The sequence below is a fragment of the Vicia villosa genome, linkage group LG4 (genome assembly GCF_029867415.1).
Source record: "Vicia villosa cultivar HV-30 ecotype Madison, WI linkage group LG4, Vvil1.0, whole genome shotgun sequence".
In the NCBI taxonomy this organism is placed as follows: Eukaryota; Viridiplantae; Streptophyta; class Magnoliopsida; order Fabales; family Fabaceae; genus Vicia; species Vicia villosa.
Genome location: NC_081183.1, coordinates 183,480,229 through 183,504,736, shown reverse-complemented (window position 1 = coordinate 183,504,736; position 24,508 = coordinate 183,480,229). Strand labels below are relative to the sequence as shown.

The 24,508-nt window shown below is 32.0% G+C and overlaps 1 protein-coding gene across 1 annotated transcript; it reads left to right on the top strand.

Moving 5' to 3' along the window:
• The first annotated feature begins 869 nt into the window (after window positions 1-869).
• LOC131598479 (uncharacterized) lies at window positions 870-2,737 on the top strand. The gene is made up of 3 exons (XM_058871075.1): window positions 870-1,334; window positions 1,478-2,422; window positions 2,501-2,737. The coding sequence occupies exons 1-3, from the start codon at window positions 870-872 to the stop codon at window positions 2,735-2,737; spliced, it is 1,647 nt and encodes a 548-aa protein (XP_058727058.1).
• Window positions 2,738-24,508: the final 21,771 nt, after the last annotated feature.

The window sequence follows — 24,508 nt, the reverse complement described above, 5'->3', positions numbered from 1 at the left end:
GACTAGATGAGTGACTTATATGTTGTGATGTTTCGAGACTAAAATTGTGACTTATACTCGTGATGTATCATGATTTGACTTGCAAGTGAATGAGTGATATGTTTATATATAATTGATGCGAATGTGAAGTAGTGTGACTTATGATGCGATGAAAAGTATGTGAGATTTGTGAGTTAGTGAAAGTATGAAGTGTATGGCAATGTTAATACTGCTGATGTGATAACTATATATGTCTGAATCCTAATATACAATTTATCATGCGCTCACTTATATGATTTGATATCTCACCCTTTTCTCTTGTTTGCCTTTGCCTTTATATTGGTAACGTGCAGGTGTTCGAGTATGAAGATTTAGTTGCCATTAATCGAGTCGGTTGTCGCTCTGATACGTAGCACTCGGGGGGACGATTTATAATGTTTATGACGTTGTTGTTTATTGTGACTATCCTGGTTTATTAGGATGATATGTTAAGTGCATTTGTTTTATTAATATGATGTTGTTTATGTGATTAAGATGTTACTTGATTCTGAAATTGAGAATCATGACTCCGCTGTTTTATTAATAAAAGAAGTTATCTTGTTTTATAAAGTGCTATGTATCCGCTAAATGTGATGAAGTGATTTATTGTTCAAGTGAATATGTGACGCCTCATTTGTTTGCCGAGAAATTTTTAAATTCTCTGATATTTTCCGCATTATAATTATCGGGTAGAAGTGGGGTGTTACAGTCACACTTACCAGATAAAGACTTGGGTGGGGACCCACACATGTGCAAGGGTATTAAATAACAAGTCTGCCAATTCCAAGTGGGTCTCTAAGTTAGTGGTTGAAAAGAGGAAGTCACAAGGGAAAGTCAAGTTGTCTGAAATTATGGTTGAGCTTAGACAGAAATATTCAGTAGGCATCACCAAAGGAAAAGCTTGGAGAGCAAAAGCAATGGCTGAGGAAATAATTGAAGGTGATAATATGTTGTGGAGTTATGCAGCTGAGTTGAGAAAACATTGTGCTGGTAATACTGTCAAGATAAACACTGAGAGACCACATCCAACACTACCACCAAGATTTGGGAGGTTTTATTTATGTTTGGATGGCTGCAAGAAAGGGTTTACCCATGGTTGTAGACCATTTATAGGTGTAGATGGGTGTCATCTTAAGACACAATATGGAGGTCAGTTGTTAATTGCTGTAGCAAGGGACCCAAATGACCAATATTATCCTTTGGCATTTGGTGTGGTGGAGACTGAGACAAAGGAAGGCTGGAGATGGTTTATGCAATTGCTAATGGAAGACATTGGATCTGAGAGAAAGTATGTTTTTATATCAGATCAACAAAAGGTACAAATTGTGTTTGCTATTCATTTTTATGGTATAGTGCTAATTGAAGTTAAACTGTCTATAGTATAGTGCTAATGTGATTCATTTTTATAGTATAGTGCTAATGTTATTCATTTTCTGTTGTGTGCTTATGCTGGTTTTAGGGGCTTGTTAGTGTTTTTGAGGAGATGTTTGAACAAATAGAACATAGGGTATGCCTCAGACATTTGTATGCAAATTTCAAGAATAAATTTGGTGGTGGAGCTGCCATTAAGGACCTTTTAATGGGGGTTGCCAAGGCGACATACTTCCAGGCATGGGAGAAGAAGATGAATGAGCTTAAGCAACTTGATAAGAAGGAATGGGATTGGTTGATGGGAGTGCCAAAAAAACTGTGGTGTAAGCATTCTTTTTCATTTTACCTTAAGTGTGATGTTTTGATGAATAACTTGAGTGAATATTTCAATAGTACCATATTACAAGCTAGGGATAAACCAATACTCACTATGGTAGAATGGATTAGGAACTATATCATGAATAGGATTGCTAATAGTATTGTGAAGCTTGATAAGTGGAAGCATAATGTCATGCCTAATCCTAGGAAAAAGCTTGATAAGGAAACTCATTTTAGTGGAGAATGGCTGCCTACATGGAGTAGTGGTGATTTGTGGAAAGTTCATCACCCATATAATGGGTTGCAGTTTTTTGTTGACATTGGGAAGAAAACTTGCACTTGTTGCTTTTGGGGTCTTGTAGGCATACCTTGTAGACATGCTGTTTCTGCATTGCAATATCAAAATTTAGATCCTGAGAAGTATGTTGACCCTTGTTACATGAGAGATGCTTACAAAGCATGTTATGAAAACAATGTTAGTCCAATAAATGGCATGGACATGTGGCCCACTGTGGATGTTGAAAATTTGTTGCCACCACAATACAAGAAGGGACTTGGAAGGCCTAAGAAACTGAGGTTTAGAGAGTTGGATGAGAGTGGATCAAGGATGAGAAGGGTAGGTGTATCATATAGATGCACAAAGTGTGACAAATTGGGCCACAATTCTAAGAAGTGTCAAGCTACTGAGCAACATCCTAATGCACTCAAGAGAAAGGTATTGTGCCACAATTCATGTCTTTATATTTTGTTGCCGTGACAAATTATGTGTTCTTATATTTGATACTGAATGCAGAGAAAGACACCCAGTACCAAAGTATCAACAAAACCTGTAGCTGCTGAACCTTCTACTGAACAGGCTCAAGCTGGTGGAAATATGGAAGCTCAAACTGAGGCAGCTCCAACTTCTACTGCACAAGAGCCATCTGTGATTGAAGACCCAGAGTTAGATGCATTGCTTAATGATATGATGGCTCTCTATAAAGAACAAGAATCACAAGTTGATAATCTCACACAACCTGCTGTTATGTAACCTGCTGCTGTAACAAGTGTTCCTTTAAGTTATTCAGAGCCTGCTGCAATGACTGAACCAGGGCCTGCTTCAACAATTGTCAAAAAACCTCCTACAAAGAAAAAGAAAAAGGTCTTGTCTGGGAAGCCAACAAGAAAAAAGGGTCAGTGAGAAGTTGAAAGAGGCGAGAAATGCCAAACGACATGGTGGGCCTGGATCAACACCTGATGCACCTTTGACAATTGATGAACCTGTAGGATCTGGTTGGAGTGCATCAAAGAAAATCTCAAAGCAGAAGTGGTAGGGAATTGCTAGACGCATGACTCAGTAGCTGTGCACCATGGGGGACATTTTGTGTGCCATTATGTGATTTCAATTTGACTGTGTTATTGTCCTTATGTTATGCACATTAAGTGCCATTTTGTGATTTCAAATGTATTGTGTTATTGTACTTATGTTAAGCACATTATGTGCCATTTTGTAACTCCTACTTATCAGAACATATTGGTATCATTCCAAGTTCATTTTGGTATCATTCCAAGTTGTTAACTATATTTCAATTTGGTATCATTCCAAGTTGTTAATTATGTACTTGTTATTGTCAATATTTTGGTATCAATCCAAGTTCACTTTGTATTGGCTTAACTAAAACACATAAGAATTTCATATCAGAACAAATGTCATATTCATTGTAATCTATTTCAATACAACCATACACCTTCATAAAGCCATTACAACATAGACAAATAAATTGTCACATAAACCAACATGACATAACATGAACCAACATAACATAACATAGACAAATTTTAATAACAGAATTACAATAACAGAAGCTACAGCAAGATGAAATTATTTGTTACATGAACTAAGAAAGAAAACCCATAGACAAATTAACACAACTAAAACATAATTCATCTTATTTGTTAACACATCAATCTTTTTCTCCATGGCTTCCATCTTTAGTGAGAAATCTCTCTCAATTTTGCTCATTCGTTCTACCAAACCTACATCAAGATGCCCAAAATCTCTTACACCGCAAAATTCAGCATCCCAAAGAAATGCGTTGCAGTCGTCTTCTTTACCCCACAACTTACACTTCCAGTATTTTCTCCCTGAATTTGAAACCGATTTTGAAACAAATAACTTCATGGAGACATTGTGGCCACATTTGGGAGTTACTCTTCCATTTGAAGATAAGCTTAAGTTAGATGAAATTTGTTGACTCATGTTACTGAACGCAGGAGCGAAGAACACAGGCCTCAAAACGTAGGAACACAACAATAAGAAGAAAGCTTAGAAAAGGAACAAGAAGAAGCTTCACGAAAATAGATTAGGCCAACAAGGTCATGGGTTTATGTTGATAAAAAGACTAAGGGTAGTAAGGTCTTTCCCTTCCATGATTTAATGATGTGGCATATAAGTTTATTAAAAAATTACAGAAAATAATGCCACATCATACTTTTTAATGAGGTGGCGTGAAAAAGGTTCAAAATCAAACTTTTGAAATTTGATGAGGCACTTCTTGAAACTTTTTTTTGGCAGGGGGTTTTTCAACTACACCCCATATGGCAGGGGGCAAAATAAGTATTAACCCTATATTTTATTGTAATTAAAGATAGTCATTTATTTCATGGATGTTAAAAGGTGGATAATGTAGTTTAAATTTTGATCTCCAACATTATTTTAGTACAATGGCCCTCTAAGTTAGTGTATATTTCTGTTTCATCATTTGCAGATCCTTCAGCAAATCCTTCAGCAAATTGTTCATAGAGCACATCGCCTTGGAATTAAATGTGAAATTTATTTGTATTCAACCCAAATTCTAATAGTTATATTTTTTAATTTTCTAATTTTTACTCTAGCCATTGCATTTTTCCATCTGTGGATGGCCATTACTTATCTTCACACACGATTTTTAAGCTTATCAATTATTAGAGCAAATCTATGTTTATATTTTGTCCAGAATGAGTTGAATTGTTGATCAGTTAGGATTTTCCCTTTAATGCTATTAGTACTGTGTGGGATGGTAACAGGCTAAAGAAGTGGAAGAAAGGAAACTTAAAGAAAATACAAATACTATAGAATGCTGAATGTTGAATTGCGTCATGAGAAACTGTTAAACATGTCAGCTATGACTAAGTCGAAAAGGATAATAAAAGAAAACACAAACATAAAGCGAGCAATTCAGTCAAAGTCAATTGGGTGCAAGATTCACATATCTAATAGTGGTAATTGTATTATTGACATTGAAAACTGTTGTTTTTCGGTTTTAGAAAATAATGCCACAGAGATATTTATCAGATGAGTCGCAGATCGGCACGCTTTCTTTAAGACGTTTCGCGGTACTGCCAAAATTATGCAAAGCAACTCTTAATAACCATGACGCCTCCAAAATAAAACAGTCCAGTTCTATACTATACAATTACTACTTGCACGGTAGATAATCAGTCTAGAAATACACCCTCAGATGGTACTAAGACCATTCAAATATGGTATAAATACCATCTTAGCATCTGGTATAACGACCAGTCGTAGTAATTTCTCAAACCAAGAGAAATCTCAATAATTCTCGAAAGAGAATCCAAGAAAAAATTATACTTGATAATTTCTCAACTCAAACGAGGAGAAATTAACATTATTCTCTAAGGAGAATTCAAGAAAGTACTCGAAAAATTTAACGAGTAGAAAGAAAGGGGGAGAAGTTGGCGCTTTGACAATTTGAAAGACGCAGAGTTATGAGAGTGAGGAATGAAAAACTCAAAATAAGTTTTTGGTGTGTTTTGGAATGAAACAAGTGACTTCCTTATATAATGAAGTAAACTAGCCAAGATTTCTAATCTAAGCGATGTACTAAGGAATTTTTTTAACTAATACACAATGTGGGACTTGACTTAGGAACTTTTTCAATTAATCTCCCTATTTTGGAATACTGACATAATGTTCCAACAATCCCCCACTTGAATTTAAAAAAGTGTTTCAGAAGTAACGTCAAACGTTTCTAAGATTGTGCATAAGCAAATGTGTCGACGACTTGAACCTTTGCGTAGCAAGTAGGATTCTGATTCAACAAGAGTGACATTATTATCTTGAACTCTATCTCATGCATCAGACCCGCACACAACGTTTTCTTAAGGTGTATTCTTGATAGCCCGTGCTTTTAATGGCCCTGCACGTGTATACCGATTTAGTGAAGGCTCTAGGAATTCTGCCTCAAAATTCTATAGGAACCGGCCTCAATTCCACAATCATATAGGTGAGTCTATCAAGAGTACTCGCGTAGCCTAGGTACTCCCTCAAACAGAGTATAGATCTCATTAAGAGTTTCTATTATCTCATCCTCTTATTACTTTAGGATTCATGCTTCTTTTATTTACTCTAGCATGATCGCCTCATATTACTCACAACTTGTTATTACCCATTGAACCTATTTCTTGGGATCTCCAGTCATTTAGGTTGGGTTACCATCATGAGCAACTCATATTCCTACAGGCATTAGTCCTATCTTATATGATGTATTATAGACTTTCTCTCTAGCTAAACCTTTCGTTAAAGGATCTGCTAAATTTTCATCAGTGCGTACATGATCCACTCTCACAACTCCTTTAGAGATACAATCTCAAACAGTGTTGTGCTTTCTTCTAATTTTACGTCTTTTACCATTATAATAACGGTTCTCTATTTTTGCAATAGTCGTGGTACTATCATATTGGATCAACATAACTGGCATATGTTTTTCCCACAAAGGAATCTCAGCTAGCAAGCATCTTAAACAACTTGCTTCTTCACTAGCATTTGCTAATGCTATCATTTCAGACTCCATCGTGGACTGAGCTAGAATAATCTGTTTCTTTGATTTCCAAGATACAACTCCTCCAATGTATCCTTCAAGTACATCAGGAAATCTATGATAAAATAGGCCGATATTTATGGTCCTTTTAAGGTACCTCACGACTCGCTCAATAGCTTGCTAGTGTTCGTTACTCGATTTACTTGTAAATTTGCATAGCAATTCTACGACATATGTAATGTCGGGTCTAGTCAATCAGTGGCATACCTAAGACTGCCAATGATGCTCGCATACTCTATTTGTCACCTAGACTAACACCAGTGTTCTTAAATAATTTCACACTTGGATCATATGGTGTGCAGGCAGGTTTATAATCAAAGTATTTATATTTCTTTAAGATCTTCTCCACATTGTTTGATTGATCCAAAGAAATCTCTTGCTCGGATCTCGTGATCTTGATACCAAGAATCACACTTGCTTCTCTTGGATCTTTCATATCAAAGTTGTTGCACAATAATGATTTCACATCATTAATAGTATGAATGTTTGATCCAAATATGAGTAAATCGTCTACATATAGAGACATGTGATGGTGCAGAAGCGATTGTCGAATTTGTAATAAACGTATTTGTCACTTTCATTCACTTTTATACTCATTCGATATCATTAAGTTATCAAACTTTTCATCCCATTGTTTAGGCGCTTGTTTTAATCCATACAGAGACTTGTCTAACTTACAGACCTTATTTTCTTGTCCGTGTATCACAAAACCTTCCGGTTGATCCATATAGATTTGTTCTTCTAAGTCACCATTTAAAAAAAATGTTTTAACATCCATTTGGTGTTCTATTAAGTTATAAATAGCAACTATTAAAATAAGTACCCTAATGGATGTAATCCTGGTGACTGGAGAGAAGGTGTTGAATAAATCTATATTTTTGCTTTGTCTAAAACCCTGGTCTACAAGGCGAGCCTTATATTTATCAATTGTTCCATAAGGTTTTTTTTTTTTCAAAACTCATTTACAACTAATTGATTTGTAACCAGGAGGCAAGTCTACTAAGTGTCAGGTCCTTTTAGATTCTAGAGATTCTATCTTATCATTGATAGTTTCTTGCCATAAATCTGCATCCAGAGATGACAAGACTTCTTGAAGATTTATTGGATCTTCTTCTACATTATAATATGCATAATCAGGCCCATAGTATTTAGAAACTCTTACTCTTTTACTTTGTCGAAGTTCTGTTTCTACATTGTTGCTGCTTTCTGTGCTTCTTATCACAAGAATGTGACTCCATTGAGTGCCCCCACTATTTCTCGATTTGAAAGGAAATTCGTATTCATATAAGTCAACATCATTTGAGTCTATGATCACTTTTGCATTTAGGTCATAAAACCTATATGCCTTACTGTTTGTTGCATATCTAATGAATACACATTCATATGCTCCACTAGCGAGTTTAACTCGTTTCGGATCCGAATTTCTGACATAATCCAGACACCCCCAAGTTCTCAAATAAGACAAGATTGGTTATCTTTTCTTTAATATATCACAAGGAGATAGATTACTCTTTGACTTGGGAACTCTATTCCGAACATAACAAACAGTCAATAGAATTTTCCCCCACCAGTGAGGTGCAGCATCATAATTCATCATAATTGCAACAACAAGTTCAGTAAGAGTTCTATTCTTTCTTCATGCTTTACCATTCATTTCAGTAGAATATGGAGCAGTCATTTCATGTAAAATTCTATGTTGTTTAAAAATAATTAAATAAACTAGAATTATACAGATTACCTATCACTACAAATTCTTACTGAATCATTTTCAAATTCTTTACAAAGTTTTTAAACTTATCAATTTCATTCACAAAAATATCATTCTTTGTGATGATGGTGTATAAATATACCTTAATAAACTGACTAAATCTTGCCTTATTTAGAAGAAAAAGAAAAAAACATATACATGATTTTTTATAATCTCTGGAGTATACATGACATCCTTCAAGATTAAAGTATTTTCAAGGTGGCCATGGTCCACTTCTCCAATATCAACAACATTAATGGCGTGGACATCTCCCAACAATACTTTCTTATCTTTAGTATTCGTGTATGTTTTAAACGTAACACGATCATAACAAACACCACGAGAGACATCAGTGTTTATCCATCAACCATGTTGATTTCAATGATCATAGTAATAAATTGTCCATTAGCCAAGTTAACTTGTGCATTTGTTAAAAAGTATATTAGAGTACTTTTAGTTTATCGTTTCCACAGGGATTGATGCGATATCACCACCGTTCTATAGTTTATATTGTTTCGAATTAAAGTTACTTTGGGTTTGGTTTGGTAAAAGATCATTCACAAGTTTAATAGCAAAGATTAAAATTAGGAAAGTTCTAAGTTTAAAAAAAAGTATCAAGACTTGATTTAATCGACCTAAAATTGTATGTCTTCCTACGAAAATGCGTAAGAATTCGTTATCAATCAATACTTCACGTATCGTTCGTCTATCGTTTCCGCAGCGTTATAGCAAGATTTACCTTATTGTTCAACCAACAATTTCTCAACCGATTGAACAGTATAAATAACATTTATAAACCGATACAAAGTGATTATCAACCATTAATTCCATGTCTAGACTTAACGTTTGATAGATGATAGAGTTAGGTTAAGATTGAAATATTGTATTTCACAAACATTTAAACCATAGAAATTCAAGATAAAACAAACTAGATCATCTATATTGATTAATAACTAGTTCATACACAATATTCATAAGAAAAACATCCAAAAGGTAAGGAAGATTACATCAAAGCCTTGACACCAAAAGTGTTTAGCTATCCATTAACATGGTAGCTTGCCCAAGAAGGAATGAAGTAAGAATAGCAAGCATCAACGGTGATTTTTCGACGAACAATGCTCCGATTCTTCGATTCTATGTTGCTACAGTTGTATTAGGGTTTCTTGGCTCTCAAAATGGTGTAACACCCCCCAATTTCTGTTTTGTTCCTTAAATAGAAAAACTGAAAAACGTAGACCGCGCTTAGCGCCATGAAGCCGGCTAAACGTGCTATCCCAAAAATTTAAACCGCCCAACCGCGCTAAGCGGGCTCTAGGCCGGGCTTAGCGCGGAAGTTTCTGCCAGAACTTCCATCTTTTTCTCAAAACCGCGCTTAGCGCGCTACTACCGTGCTTAGCGCGGTACCTTTTTCCAGAATTTCTAGCTTTTGATCTTGAAATGTCTTCTAATCATTTTCCATGGTTCAAGTTTCCATCTATCCAGTAAAACTACAAATTTCCACAAACATTTCATAGATAAGAACTATTCGACGATAAAATAAATATACGAATATCTATACTAAATCAAAATGAAATAACTAATACTTTGCACATAAAAACTTAAAAGTTACCAAAAATTACCCTAAATATTAACACAATTTGGTAACTAACAACTCTCCCCAACTTAAACCCGTGTTTGTCCTCACCGAACAACACCGAATTTCTTTTTGTTGTTTAAAACAACCAAGACTTTTCTATTTAATCATGTCTCTGATATTCTTCTTTAATGACAATAATCAGTCTCTCAATTAAAAATATTTTATTTTGTAACAAAACATAATTCTTAAAAACTTTCGAACTAGGGGAAGTTTGTCAATATTAACAGAAATGCGAATTGATTATAAATACATACCTTCAGTGATGATCTTATGAGCAATCTTTTGAAGTTTGTGACTTTAGGTTTCTACAGACCTTTCAACTACCACCTGATACTTTACGTAGCTGCTAAAATCATTCTTCTGTTCTCCAGCTTCTTCAATGTCATACTTGTTTTTCAGAGCCTCTTAAACATATTTTGAAGTATCACAGTTGTTGTAATAGTAATACAAATCATTTGTGATTCCGTTCAGAATGTTATAATCGTTCTTTCTAAAAGGTAATTTCTTTCCTAAGTTGTAAATTGTTCGCTTTAATCTATGCAGCAGATTCAGCTTCAACCATATTACATGTTCCTTTTGATCCTCGTATTTCTTACTGTTAGTTTGTTCGGTTGATCCAAAAGGAGCAACAAAATATCCTCGGTCAAAATGTTAGCTATCTTTTTCAACATTAAGAAGAAAATCATCATTTGTTGCCAACATTTGAAGTGACATCTCTCAAACATGAACAGTTTGTCAAAGAAAGTATCCGCAGAAGTACCAATAATTTCTTCAATAGCCATGGCAATTCGAAACGTCTTAAAATTGTTATTTTTCAATTTTAGAAAATAATTCCACCGAGAAATTTATTGGCTGAGTCGCGGATCGGTACGCTTTCTTTAAGACGTTTCGCGGTACTGCCAAAATTATGCAAAGCAGGTCTTAATAACCACGACGCCTCTAGGATAAAACAGCCCAGTTCTATATTATACAATTACACTTGCACGGTAGATAATCGGTCTAGAAATATACCCTCATATGGTACTAAGACCATTCAAATATGGTATAAATACCATCTTAGTATCTGGTATAACGACCAGTCGTAGTAATTTCTCAAACCAAGAGAAATCTTAATACTTCTCTAAAGAGAATCCAAAAAAAATTATACTTGATAATTTCTCAACTCAAACGAGGAGAAATTAACATTATTCTCTAAGGAGAATTCAAGAAAGTACTCGAAAAATTTAACGAGTAGAAAGAAAGGGGGAGAAGTTGGCGCTTCGACAATTTGAAAGACGCAGAGTTATGAGAGTGGCGAATGAAAAACTCAAAATAAGTTTTTGGTGTGTTTTGGAATGAAACAAGTGACTTCCTTATATAATGAAGTAAAATAGCCAAGATTTCTAATCTAAGCGATGTGTGACCAAGGAAAATTTTCAACTAACACACAATGTGGGACTTGACTTTGGAACTTTTTCAATTCATCTCCCTTTTTTGGAATATTGACATAATGTTCCAACAACTCAGATAATGCAGTTCAAAAATTGCATATTCCCTCTAGGAAAGTATCAAGTAGTGCTGCGATTAACGACAAAAAGGATATATCTCTTTCCATAACAGAAGATAATGATGGAAACAATGTTATTAGTTGAATTTGTGAAATTCTGTGCCCTTTTCACAGTAGAGATGGAGGCTGCATGAGGCCAAATGGTGTTTGTGCTCAACTAGGTAGCCAGTATGTTGGTTTAAAGGCAAATTTTGATGCATTTGACCGGCTTTTGATTGATGACACTTATTTCAAGCCCAAGGGAAAATTTTCTTCCTAAATAGACTTTGATAGTAAATAGCTACATGAACCAATTTTAGTTTTTATTCTTTTCCTTTAACAATTTTTGGACTCTCCGAAATTGTATAGGCTATTAGAGTCTCATAGTGGTTCTCATTATTATTTTTATGTGTATAATTGTAAATTTACTGACAACAATAGTAGCCAATTGTATTAGAATCATTCTTAATAAAGATTAATTTTGTAGAGAGGATCATGTTTTTTTTTGTGACCAAAGCAAAACTAACTTCTTTCATTCAACAAAATAGATTCAATACAAGGAGGTATATGATTAACGTAACTACGTCGATACCAGGAATTGGCCGCCTTTGCTAAACAATGAGCAACCATATTCACTTGACGTCTAACAAAATCTACCTCAAAGTTTGGAAAATCAATTAGCAAACGTTTTATAGAACGAATAATATAGCTAAACTCGGAACTTCCGACAATATTGGATTTGATAGCTTGCACCACCTTTTGCGAGTCACTTGCAAAAATTATATGATCGAGATTAAAAGCTAAAGCTCCTTGGATAGCTTCCTTCAAAGCCATTGCCTCACTTTCTAACACAGATAAAGTACCAACATCCCACGCAACACCCGCCTGAATAAAATTCCCCATATTATCTCGGATGCACCAACCTCTATTGAGAGGATCATGTTTTTCTTCTGTTAATATAGGTTTTAAAATTTATAATTCTTGTCCTATGAAAGTGTACAATTTGTATGAGACAGAGATGAACAAATTCACTATGAAGAGGGACAATATTGTGTAATTTTGGACTTCACCCTTTATTCTAAAAATTACTATTAAAAAATATATACAATTCATTTGACATTTTTGATAATTATATAGAGGTATATTCTTTACAATCATTAGAAAAAACTGTATATAAATATTATTTTTAAAGTTAGTGTTGATATTTTGAAGACAAAACATAAAAAAAATTGAGAGACATTTTTATGAGCAAAAAGAAATTAGAGAAAAAATCTAAATTAATCTTCATAAAAAAAAAATCCAACGGTCTTATCAACATATCATGAGACCCAAACTCAGTTGGATTGTTTTGATTTCGGCCCAAAAGGGTATTTTTGGTAATTTGAAAACCAAAAACAAAGATTAGGGTTTCTTCTACCACTATATATATGAATGAACCCATCTTTCGCATTGCACTCCTCCACAACCTCTTCGTCTGATCCCATTACACATAACCCTCATATTCCAAAACTATATCACTGAAAAAACACTAGCCGTCACTCTTTACTCTATCTCATATACCTTCTTTGCTCCTATCTCTTTACTCTATCTCCTCTCTCTTTACTATATCTTCACCTACTACCTGCTAAGCTCTTTGAAGGTAACTGGATCTGGATTTGAAGCTCGATTTTGATTCAATTTTGATTTAAAGCTCTCCAAAGGTAAAACGCCTGGATCTGGATTTGAAGCTCGATTTTGATTTGAAGCTCTCCAAAGGTAAAACGCCTGGATCTGGATTTGAAGCTCGATTTGATTTGAAGCTCTCCAAAGGTAAAACGCTTGGATCTGGATTTGAAGCTCTCCAAAGGTAAAACGTCTGGATCTGGATTTGAAGCTCAATTTTGATTTGAAGCTCTCCAAAGGTAAAACGCCTGGATCTGGTAAATCGATTTTGATTTGAAGCTCTCCAAAGGTAAATCGATTTGTTTTTTGTGATAATTAATAAATAGTTGTATCCTGGCCGTTTAACATTTTCTAATTAATAAGCCAAATCAGCATCGTGTGTTTTGTCGGCAAATATGGTCCTACTAAATAGTAGTTCTCTAATTAATAAGTTAATAAGGGTTTGCATTTTTAAAAAAAAAAATTTCGAAAAATTTAAAAAATATTTTTTTTTTCGAAATATAAAAAAGAATTTAGGGATTATCTTTTTCAAAAATTAAAAAAATACACCTTTGAAATTTTGTTTTGGTTTCAGGCGCCAGAACTCTATAAAGGGTGCAGATCTTGTAGAACCTTCAGGTAAATTCCTTGGTCACCAATCTTTATTTCTGTGAATATCTCTCTGTCTCTTCACTTCTCAAACAAACGCATCCCTTCCTTTTTTTTCTCTGTTTCAAGACCATTCTCTGTCACTCCACTCCTCAAACTCCTCGAATGCAACCATATGGTCTTTATAATTTTCTCTAATTGACTTTATGTTGTTGTTTTCATGGAGTAATGGTTGTTGAAATTGCACTCAAATGTTTCTTGATTTCTTAATTAACACTGTTAACTCTTCTTCTTTTTCTTTTTAGGATTCTGTTTCCCTTACTCAACAATTTGATCAAGTTTCATATTCACACCCTGAGGTAATTTTTAATTCTTTTATTTTTCTAGGTTTGTGAAAATTTGAAGTAATAAGTAATGCTGAAAATTGTGAAAACATTGAGATTAATATGTTTTTGTTGTTTTCATGGAGTAATGGTTGTTGAAATTTCACTCAAATGTTGTTTCTTGATTTCTTAATTAACACTGTTAACTCTTCTTCTTTTTCTTTTTAGGATTCTATTTCCTTACTGAACAGTTTGGTCAAGTTTCACATTCACACCTGAGGTGATTTTTAATTCTTTTATTTTTTCTAGGTTTGGGAAAAATTGAAGTAATAAGTAATGCTGAAAATTGTGAAAACATTGAGATTAATATGTTGTTGTTGTTTTCATGGAGTAATGGTTGTTGAAATTGCACTCAAATGTTATTTCATGATTTCTTAATTAACACTGTTAACTCTTCTTCTTTTTCTTTTTAGGATTATGTTTCCCTTACTAAACAGTTTGGTCAAGTTTTACACTCACACCCTGGGGTGATTTTTAATTCTTTTATTTTTTCTAGGTTTGTGAAAAATTGAAGTAATAAGTAAGGCTGAAAATTGTGAAAACATTGAGATTAATATGTTGTTGTTGTTTTCATGGAGAAATGGTTGTTGAAACTGCACTCAAATGTTATTTCATGATTTCTTAATTAACACTGTTAACTCTTCTTCTTTTTATTTTTAGTATTCTGTTTCCCTTACTTGACAGTTTGATCAAGTTTCACATTCACAACACCCTGAGGTGATTTTTTTATTCTTAATTGCTAATATGGCCTAGTGTTGATAGAAATGATTGTTATAACTATATAGTTTGATTAATTTATATAGTTGGATTAATATGTTGTTGTTGTTTTCATGGAGTAATAATTGTTGAAGTTGAACTCAAATGTTGTTTCTTGATTTCTTAATTAACACCGTTAAGTCTTCTTCTTTTTATTTTTAGGATTCTGTTTCCCTTACTGAACAATTTGATCAAGTTTCACATTCAAAGCTCCATGAGGTGATTTTCTTATTCCTAATTGCTAATATGGCCTAGTGTTGATAGAAATGATTGTTATAACTATATAGTTGGATTAATATATATAGTTGGATTAATATGTTGTTGTTGTTTTTATGGAGTAATGGTTGTTGAAATTGCACTCAAATGTTGTTTCTTGATTTCTTAATTAACACTGTTAACTCTTCTTCTTTTTCTTTTTAGGATTTTGTTTCCCTTACTGAACAATTTGATCAAGTTTCACATTCACAGCACCATGAGGTGATTTTTTATTCTTAATTGCTAATTTGACCTAGTGTTGATAGAAATGATTGTTATAACTATATAGTTGGATTAATATATTGTTGTTTTCATTTTTTTGTTTCTGATTCCTTTTTTAACACTTTTAACTCTTCTTAGATTCTGTTTCCCTTATGATTGTTGATAACCATTTTTCTTTTATAGTTTTCTCTAATTGACTTCATTTTGTTGTGTCTGATTCCTTTTGTTTCATTTTGTTGTTTCTGATTCCTTTTTTTAACACTTTTAACTCTTCTTTGAATCTGTTTCCCTAATGATTGTTGATAACCATTTGTTCTTTAATAATTTTCCCTAATTGACTTCATTTTGTTGTTTCTGATTCCTTCTGTTTCATTTTGTTGTTTTTGATTCCTTTTTAAACACTTTTAACTCTTCTTAGATTCCGTTTCGCTAATGATTGTTGATGACCATTCGTTCTTTAATAATTTTCTCTAATTGACTTCATATTGTTGTTTTTGATTCCTTCTGTTTCATTTTGTTGTTTTTGACTCATTTTTTAACACTTTTAACTCTTCTTAGATTCTGTTTCCCCAATGATTGTTGATAACCATTTGTTCTTTAATAACTTTCTCTAATTGACTTCATTTTGTTGTTTCTGATTCCTTCTGTTTCATTTTGTTGTTTATGATTCCCTTTTTAACATTTTAAATCCTCTTGGATTCTGTTTCCCTAATGATTGTTGATAACCATTTGTTCTTTAATTATTTTCTCTAATTGACTTCATTTTGTTGTTTTTGATTTATTCTGTTTCATTTTGTTGTTTCTGATTACTTTTTTAACACTTTTAACTCTTCTTAGATTTTGTTTCCCTAATGATTGTTGATAACAATTTGTTCTTTAATATTTTTCGCTAATTGACTTCATTTTGTTGTTACTGATTCCTTCTGTTTCATTTTGTTGTTTCTGATTCCCTTTTTAACACTTTTAACTCTTCTTAGATTCTGTTTCCCTAATGATTGTTGATAACCATTTGTTCTTTAATAATTTTCTCTAATTGACTTCATTTTGTTGTTTCTGATTCCTTCTTTTCATTTTGTTGTTTTTGATTCCCTTTTTAACACTTTTAACTCTTCTTAGATTCTGTTTCCCTAATGATTGTTGACAACCATTTGTTCTTTAATAATTTTCTCTAATTGACTTCATTTTGTTGTTTCTGACTCCTTCTGTTTCATTTAGTTTTTTCTGATTCCCTTTTTAACACTTTTAACTCTTCTTGGATTCTGTTTCCGTAATGATTGTTGATAAACATTTGTTCTTTAATAATTTTCTCTAATTGACTTCATTTCGTTGTTTCTGATTCCTTATGTTTCATTTTGTTGTTTCTGATTTCTTTTTTAACACTTTTAACTCTTCTTAGATTTTGTTTCCCTAATGATTGTTGATAACCATTTATTCTTTATTAATTTTCTCTAATTGACTTCATTTTGTTGTTTCTGGTTCCTTATGTTTCATTTTGTTGTTTCTGATTTCTTTTTTAACACTTTTAACTCTTCTTAGATTTTGTTTCCCTATTGATTGTTGATAACCATTTGTTCTTTAATAACATTCTCTAATTGACTTCAATTTGTTGTTTCTGATTCCTTCTGTTTCATTTTGTTGTCTCTGATTCCTTTTTAACACTTTTAACTCTTCTTGGAATCTGTTTCCCTAATGATTGTTGATAACCATTTGTTCTTTATTATTTTTCTCTAATTGACTTCATTTTGTTGTTTCTGATTCCTTTTGTTTCATTTAGTTGTTTCTGATTCCCTTTTTAACACTTTTAACTCTTCTTGGATTTTGTTTCCGTAATGATTGTTGATAACCATTTGTTTTTTAATAATTTTCTCTAATTGACTTCATTTTGTTGTTTCTGATTCCTTATGTTTCATTTTGTTGTTTCTGATTTCTTTTTTAACACTTTTAACTCTTCTTAGATTTTGTTTCCCTAATGATTGTTGATAACCATTTATTCTTTAATAATTTTCTCTAATTGACTTAATTTTGTTGTTTCTGGTTCCTTCTGTTTCATTTTGTTGTTTCTGATTCCTTCTGTTTCATTTTGTTATTTCTGATTCCTTTTTTAACACTGTTAACTCTTCTTAGATTCTGTTTCCATAACGATTGTTGTTAACCATTTGTTCTTTAATAGTTTTCTCTAATTGACTTCATTTTGTTGTTTCTATTTCATTTCGTTGTTTGTGACTCATTTTTTAACACTTTTAACTCTTCTTAGATTTGGTTTCCCTAATGATTGTTGATAACCATTTGTCTTTAATAATTTTCACTAATTGACTTCATTTTGTTGTTTCTGATTCCTTCTAATTCATTTTGTGGTTTCTGATTCCTTTTTTAACACTTTTAACTCTTCTTAGATTCTGTTTCCCTAGTGATTGTTGATAACCATTTGTTCTTTAATAATTTTCTCTAATTGACTTCATTTTGTTGTTTCTTATTCATTCTGTTTCATTTTGTTGTTTCTTATTCCTTTTTTAACACTTTTAAGTCTTCTTAGATTCTGTTTCCTAATGATTGTTGAAAACCATTTGTTCTTTAATAATTTTCTCTAATTGACTTCATTTTGTTGTTTTTGATTTATTCTGTTTCATTTTGTTGTTTCAAATTCCTTTTTTAACACTTTTAACTCTTCTTAGATTCTGTTTCCATAATGAATGTTGATAACCATTTGTTCTTTAATATTTTTCCCTAATTGACTTCATTTTGTTGTTTCTGATTCGTTCTATTTCATTTTGTTGTTTCTGATTCCCTTTTTAACACTTTTAACTCTTCTTAGATTCTGTTTCCCTAATGATTGTTGATAACCATTTGTTCTTCAATAATTTTCTCTAATTGACTTCAATTTGTTGTTTCTGATTCCTTCTTTTTCATTTTGTTGTTTCTGATTCCTTTTTTAAGACTTTTAACTCTTCTTAGATTATGTTTCCCTAATGATTGTTGATAACCATTTGTTCTTTAATAACTTTCTCTAATGGACTTCATTTTGTTGTTTCTGATTCCTTCTGTTTCATTTTGTTGTTTCTGATTCCTTTTTAACACTTTTAACTCTTCTTGGATTTTGTTTCCCTAATGATTGTTGATAACCATTTCTTCTTTAATAATTTTCTCTAATTGACTTCATTTTGTTGTTTCTGATTCCTTCTGTTTCATTGTGTTGTTTCTGATTCCTTTTTAACACTTTTAACTCTTCTTGGATTATGTTTCCCTAATGATTATTGATAACCATTTGTTCTTTAATAATTTTCTCTAATTAACTTCATTTTGTTGTTTCTGATTTCTTCTGTTTCATTGTGTTGTTTCTGATTCCTTTTTTAACACTTTTAACTCTTCTTAGATTCTGTTTCCCCAATGATTGTTGATAACCATTTGTTCTTCAATAATTTTCTCTAATTGACTTCATTTTGTTGTTTCTGATTTATTCTGTTTCATTTTGTTGTTTTTGATTCCTTTTATAACACTTTTAACTCTTCTTAGATTTTGTTTCCCTAATGATTGTTGATAACCATTTGTTCTTTAATAATTTTCTCTAATTGATTTCATTTTGTTGTTTCTGATTCCTTCTGTTTCAATTTGTTGTTTCTGATTCCGTTTTTAACACTTTTACCTCTTCTTAGATTCTGTTTCCTTAATGATTGTTGATAGCCATTTGTTCTTTAATAATTTTCTCTAGTTGACTTCATTTTGTTGTTTCTGATTCCTTCTGTTTCATTTTGTTGTTTCTGATTCCTTTTTTAACACTTTTAAGTCTTCTGAGATTCTGTTTCCCTAGTGATTGTTGATAACCATTTTTTCTTTAATAATTTTCTCTAATTGACTTCATTTTGTTGTTTCTGATTCCTCCTGTTTCATTTTGTTGTTTCTGATTCCTTTTTTAACACTTTTAACTCTTCTATTCTTTTTAGGATTCTGTTTCCCCAACCGAAGAGGCTGATCATGATCAAGTTTACAATTTAACGCCAGCCAAGAAAAGAGGTGATATTTAATTCTAGAATATGCATTGTTAATAGTCAAATTGGCATAGAAATGATTGACTTCATTGTGTTGTTTATGATTCCTTCTGTTTCACTTTGTTGTTTCTGATTCTTTTTTAACCCTTTTAACTTTTATTCTTTTTAGGATTAATATTGTCTTTAAATTTGTAGTTTTAACTCTTTTTATGATATTATGTAGGATTTTGTTTCGGATGCTGCTGGGGATCTCATTGGGGGAGAGTTATTTTTTGGTCAAGTGAAAAATGGCCTAGGTGTCCGGATTATTAGTCGTCCGGTTGTGATTCCTGGATCAGTTCTGAGTTGTATATTGGGCCACTGAGATGTGTGGGATTCTGTGCTGAGTTACCTTGCACTCCTCCACCACCTGGCCCTCTTCCACCACCTGCTCTAGGTCTTCCGAATCCAAGGCTCAAAACAATGCCTTGTAAATATATGAGAAGGAATGGAGAGTGTCCTTATGGGAATAGTTGCCTTTGACCAGGTTAGAAAGGGTGGAAAGAAGGCTAGAAAGGGAAGAAAATGAGAGGAAGAACTTTTGTTTTTGGTGATTTTTTAAGATTCTTTTTAAATTTTTAGACTATCTTTTTAGCTAAAATTTGAGACGGTACTTTCTTTTGATATGGATTCCAACTTTTGTTTTTGGGGATGTTTTTTAAGATTCTTTTTAGATTGAGACTATCTTTTTACCTTAAGATTTGAGACTGTATATTCTTTTGAGATGAAATTTGATCTAGTTTCCTCCTTCCTTAAATGCATATTAATGGCAATCTCGAAAGCAGACCCTCCACTTAAAATTCTGGAACCAATATTATACAAATGTATATGCATGAATTGTGCATGTTTTTAGATAATAGGTTAAGAGATCCAAAAAGTAAATTTGACATTCTTTTAATAGATTAAAAGGGCAAGTTTTTTCAAAACAATATGTATATTTAATATATTAAAAATAAAAATAACTAAGTTTTTTAAATAATATTGTGTGTATTTAATATTTTGATCATAAAATATTTTTTTATTTGAAATTTTTAACCTGTGTCAATACCCGAGGTATTGATCAGCATGACACATTATTTTTTTACAAACACTTCTTATTTTGTTTCATATATAATAAGATGAATAGTTAATGAATTTAGCATGTCTTTTTATTTGTTGATCTTCTTAAAATATTATTCCTATATTAAGATGATTACTTTCAACAATAGGTGTGTTAATTTGAAAGAAGAAAAAATCACATAATAATTTGCATATATAACCTATAAATGTTTAATTAGTGCCCAACTTGTGACTTTGTTCATACAAAAAAAGCTCCCGAGTTGGCTGGCTGAACTGACTTAGCATGAAAATAGGCAAACCACTGGCTTGAGTGATATCTTGATATGTTATGGAAGTCTGATTTTGCTCTTTCAATCCACTCGTTATTCATATTATTTCCTTTTTTTTCAATACATGTGTTTATGAAGTTTTTCTCTTTAGAAAGTATAAATTAGCTCGACGAAAAATCTATATTACACTTCTCTTTGATTTCCTTTACTTTATTCATTTTATCTAGTTTATTATTATTCTCAATGAATAAATATTCTCAAAGTAAATATTTTCTTTTTCTAAAAACTTGAAGTCCAATTTTTGCTTTTTTTTTTATTGAGAACATTTTGTTTTTATTAAATTAATTTGTCAAAAGTAAGGATGACAATAAATAAGGTTTAGATAGTGTATGATAGCACTAACCTCTCTGTTTGAAAAAAAAATTATGTATCAAGTCCATATATATCAACTGACACTAATGGTTGTATTTGTTCATGTGCGGAAAGGGTGGCAAACGGGAATATTTGTGCTATTGAAGCAAGTAGCGTTTCACAAAACCTAGAAAAAAATGGACGGGACGGAGCAGACATAATTAAAGGTGCGGATCTAAAATCGTAATTTATTATGCACGGAGCAGACATAATTAAAGGTGCGAATCTAAAATCGTAATTTATTCGGCAGTAAATTACAGACAGGGCAGAGTGGATATGCAGATATTGTATTTTTTAAGTTTAAAAATACATAAAATTATGTGTTATTCTTATCACCCATATGCGACTCACACTTCTTAAAATTTCAAAATGTCATTTCTGTGTTCGAAAATATATCTCCAGACGCACTTAAAATCGCCAACAAAAACGTTGCAAATAAGATACTCTTATTTTGCTAAAAAATATTGTTATGAAATTCGTAGATGCACTTCCAAATAGTATTGTTACTCTCCATTAATTCATTTCAATCTTGTATAATGAGACTGTTGCACCTTTGTATTTAATTGATTGTTGTATAATGAGACTGTTGCACCTTTGTATTTTATTGATTGTATTAATTAAAAAGTATTATTATTTGTTTTAAAGAACATTATATATGTATATATAAATAAATGAACTAAAAAGGGTATTACTCAGTTGGATTGTTTTGATTTCGGCCCAAAAGGGTATTTTCGGTAATTTGAAAACCAAAAACAAAGATTAGGGTTTCTTCTACCACTATATATATGAATGAACCCGTCTTTCGCATTGCACTCCTCCACAACCTCTTCGTCCGATCCTATTACACATAACCCTCATATTCCAAAACTATATCACTGAAAAAAACACTAGCCGTCACTCTTTACTCTATCTCATATACCTTCTTTGCTCCTCTCTCTTTACTCTATCTCCTTTCTCTTTACTATATCTTCACCTGCTACCTGCTAAGCTCTTTGAAGGTAACTGGATCTAGATTTGAAGCTCGATTTTGATTCGATTTTGATTTGAAGCTCTCCAAAGGTAAAACACCTGGATCTGGATTTGAAGCTCGATTTTGATTTGAAGCTCTCCAAAGGTAAAACGCTTGGATCTGGATGTGAAGCTCTCCAAAGGTAAAACGCCTGGATCTGGATTTGAAGCTCTCCAAAGGTAAAACGCCTTGATCTGGTAAATCGATTTTGATTTGAAGCTCTCCAAAGGTAAATCGATTTGTTTTTTGTGATAATTAATAAATAGTTGTATCCTGGCCGTTTAACATTTTCTAATTAAGAAGCCAAATCAGCATCGTGTGTTTTGTCGGCAAATATGGTCCTACTAAATAGTAGTTCTCTAATTAATAAGTTAATAAGGGTTTGCATTTTAAAAAAAAAAAATTCGAAAAATTTAAAAAATATTTTTTTTTTCGAAAAATAAAAAATAATATACGGATTTTCTTTTTCAAAAATTAAAAAAATACACCTTTGAAATTTTGTTTTGGTCTCAGGCGCCAGAACTCTATAAAGGGTGCATATCTTCTAAAACCTTCAGGTAAATTTCTTGGTCACCAATCTTTATTTCTGTGAATATCTCTCTGTCTCTTCACTTCTCAAACAAACGCAACCCTTCCTTTTTTTCTCTGTTTCAAGACCATTCTCTGTCACTCCACTCCTCAAACTCCTCAAACGCAACCATATGGTCTTTATAATTTTCTCTAATTGACTTTATGTTGTTGTTTTCATGGAGTAATGGTTGTTGTTGTTTTCATGGAGTAATGGTTGTTGAAATTGCACTCAAATGTTGTTTCTTGATTTCTTAATTAACACTGTTAACTCTTCTTCTTTTTCTTTTTAGGATTCTATTTCCCTTAATCAACAATTTGATCAAGTTTCATATTCACACCCTGAGGTAATTTTTAATTCTTTTATTTTTCTAGGTTTGTGAAAATTTGAAATAATAAGTAATGCTGAAAATTGTGAAAACATTGAGATTATAAATATGTTGTTGTTGTTGTTTTCATGGAGTAATGGTTGTTGAAATTTCACTCAAATGTTGTTTCTTGATTTCTTAATTAACACTGTTAACTCTTCTTCTTTTTCTTTTTAGGATTCTGTTTCCCTTACTGGACAGTTTGGTCAAGTTTCACATTCACACCCTGAGGTGATTTTTAATTCTTTTATTTTTTCTAGGTTTGGGAAAAATTGAAGTAATAAGTAATGCTGAAAATTGTGAAAACATTGAGATTAATATGTTGTTGTTGTTTTCATGGAGTAATGGTTGTTGAAATTGCACTCAAATGTTATTTCATGATTTCTTAATTAACACTGTTAACTCTTCTTCTTATTCTTTTTAGGATTCTGTTTCCCTTACTAAACAGTTTGGTCAAGTTTTACACTCACACCCTGGGGTGATTTTTAATTCTTTTATTTATTCTAGGTTTGTGAAAAATTGAAGTAATAAGTAATGCTGAAAATTGTGAAAACATTGAGATTAATATGTTGTTGTTGTTTTCATGGAGTAATGGTTGTTGAAATGACACTCAAATGTTATTTCATGATTTCTTAATTAACACTGTTAACTCTTCTTCTTTTATTTTTAGTATTTTGTTTCCCTTACTTAACAGTTTGATCAAGTTTCACATCCACAACACCCCGAGGTGATTTTTTTATTCTTAATTGCTAATATGGCCTAGTGTTGATAGAATTGATTGTTATAACTATATAGTTAGATTAATATATATAGTTGGATTAATATGTTGTTGTTGTTTTCATGGAGTAATAATTGTTGTAATTGCACTCAAATGTTGTTTCTTGATTTCTTAATTAACACTGTTAACTCTTATTCTTTTTTTTTTAGGATTCTCTTTCCCTTACTGAACAATTTGATCAAGTTTCACATTCACAGCACCATGAGGTGATTTTCTTATTCCTAATTGCTAATATGGCCTAGTGTTGATAGAAATGATTGTTATAACTATATAGTTGGATTAATATATATAGTTGGATTAATATGATGTTGTTGTTTTTATCGAGTAATGATTGTTGAAATTGCACTCAAATGTTGTTTCTTGATTTCTTAATTAACACTGTTAACTCTTCTTCTTGTTCTTTTTAGGATTCTGTTTCCCTTACAGAACAATTTGATCAAGTTTCACATTCACAGCACCATGAGGTGATTTTTTATTCTTAATTGCTAATTTGACTTAGTGTTGATAGAAATGATTGTTATAACTATATAGTTGGATTAATATGTTGTTGTTTTCATTTTGTTGTTTCTGATTCCTTTTTTAACACTTTTAACTCTTCTTAGATTTTGTTTCCCTAATGATTGTTGATAACCATTTATTCTTTAATAATTTTCTCTAGTTGACTTAATTTTGTTGTTTTTGGTTC

What these genes read in the sequence shown, in the direction of transcription:
- LOC131598479 (XM_058871075.1), top strand. Translation starts at nt 870, where the DNA reads ATGGTTGAGCTTAGACAGAAATATTCAGTAGGCATCACCAAAGGAAAA. An exon ending in TTATATCAGATCAACAAAAG is followed by an intron (nt 1,335 to 1,477) that starts GTACAAATTGTG and finishes TGCTGGTTTTAG; the next exon opens with GGGCTTGTTAGTGTTTTTGA. An exon ending in CTAATGCACTCAAGAGAAAG is followed by an intron (nt 2,423 to 2,500) that starts GTATTGTGCCAC and finishes TACTGAATGCAG; the next exon opens with AGAAAGACACCCAGTACCAA.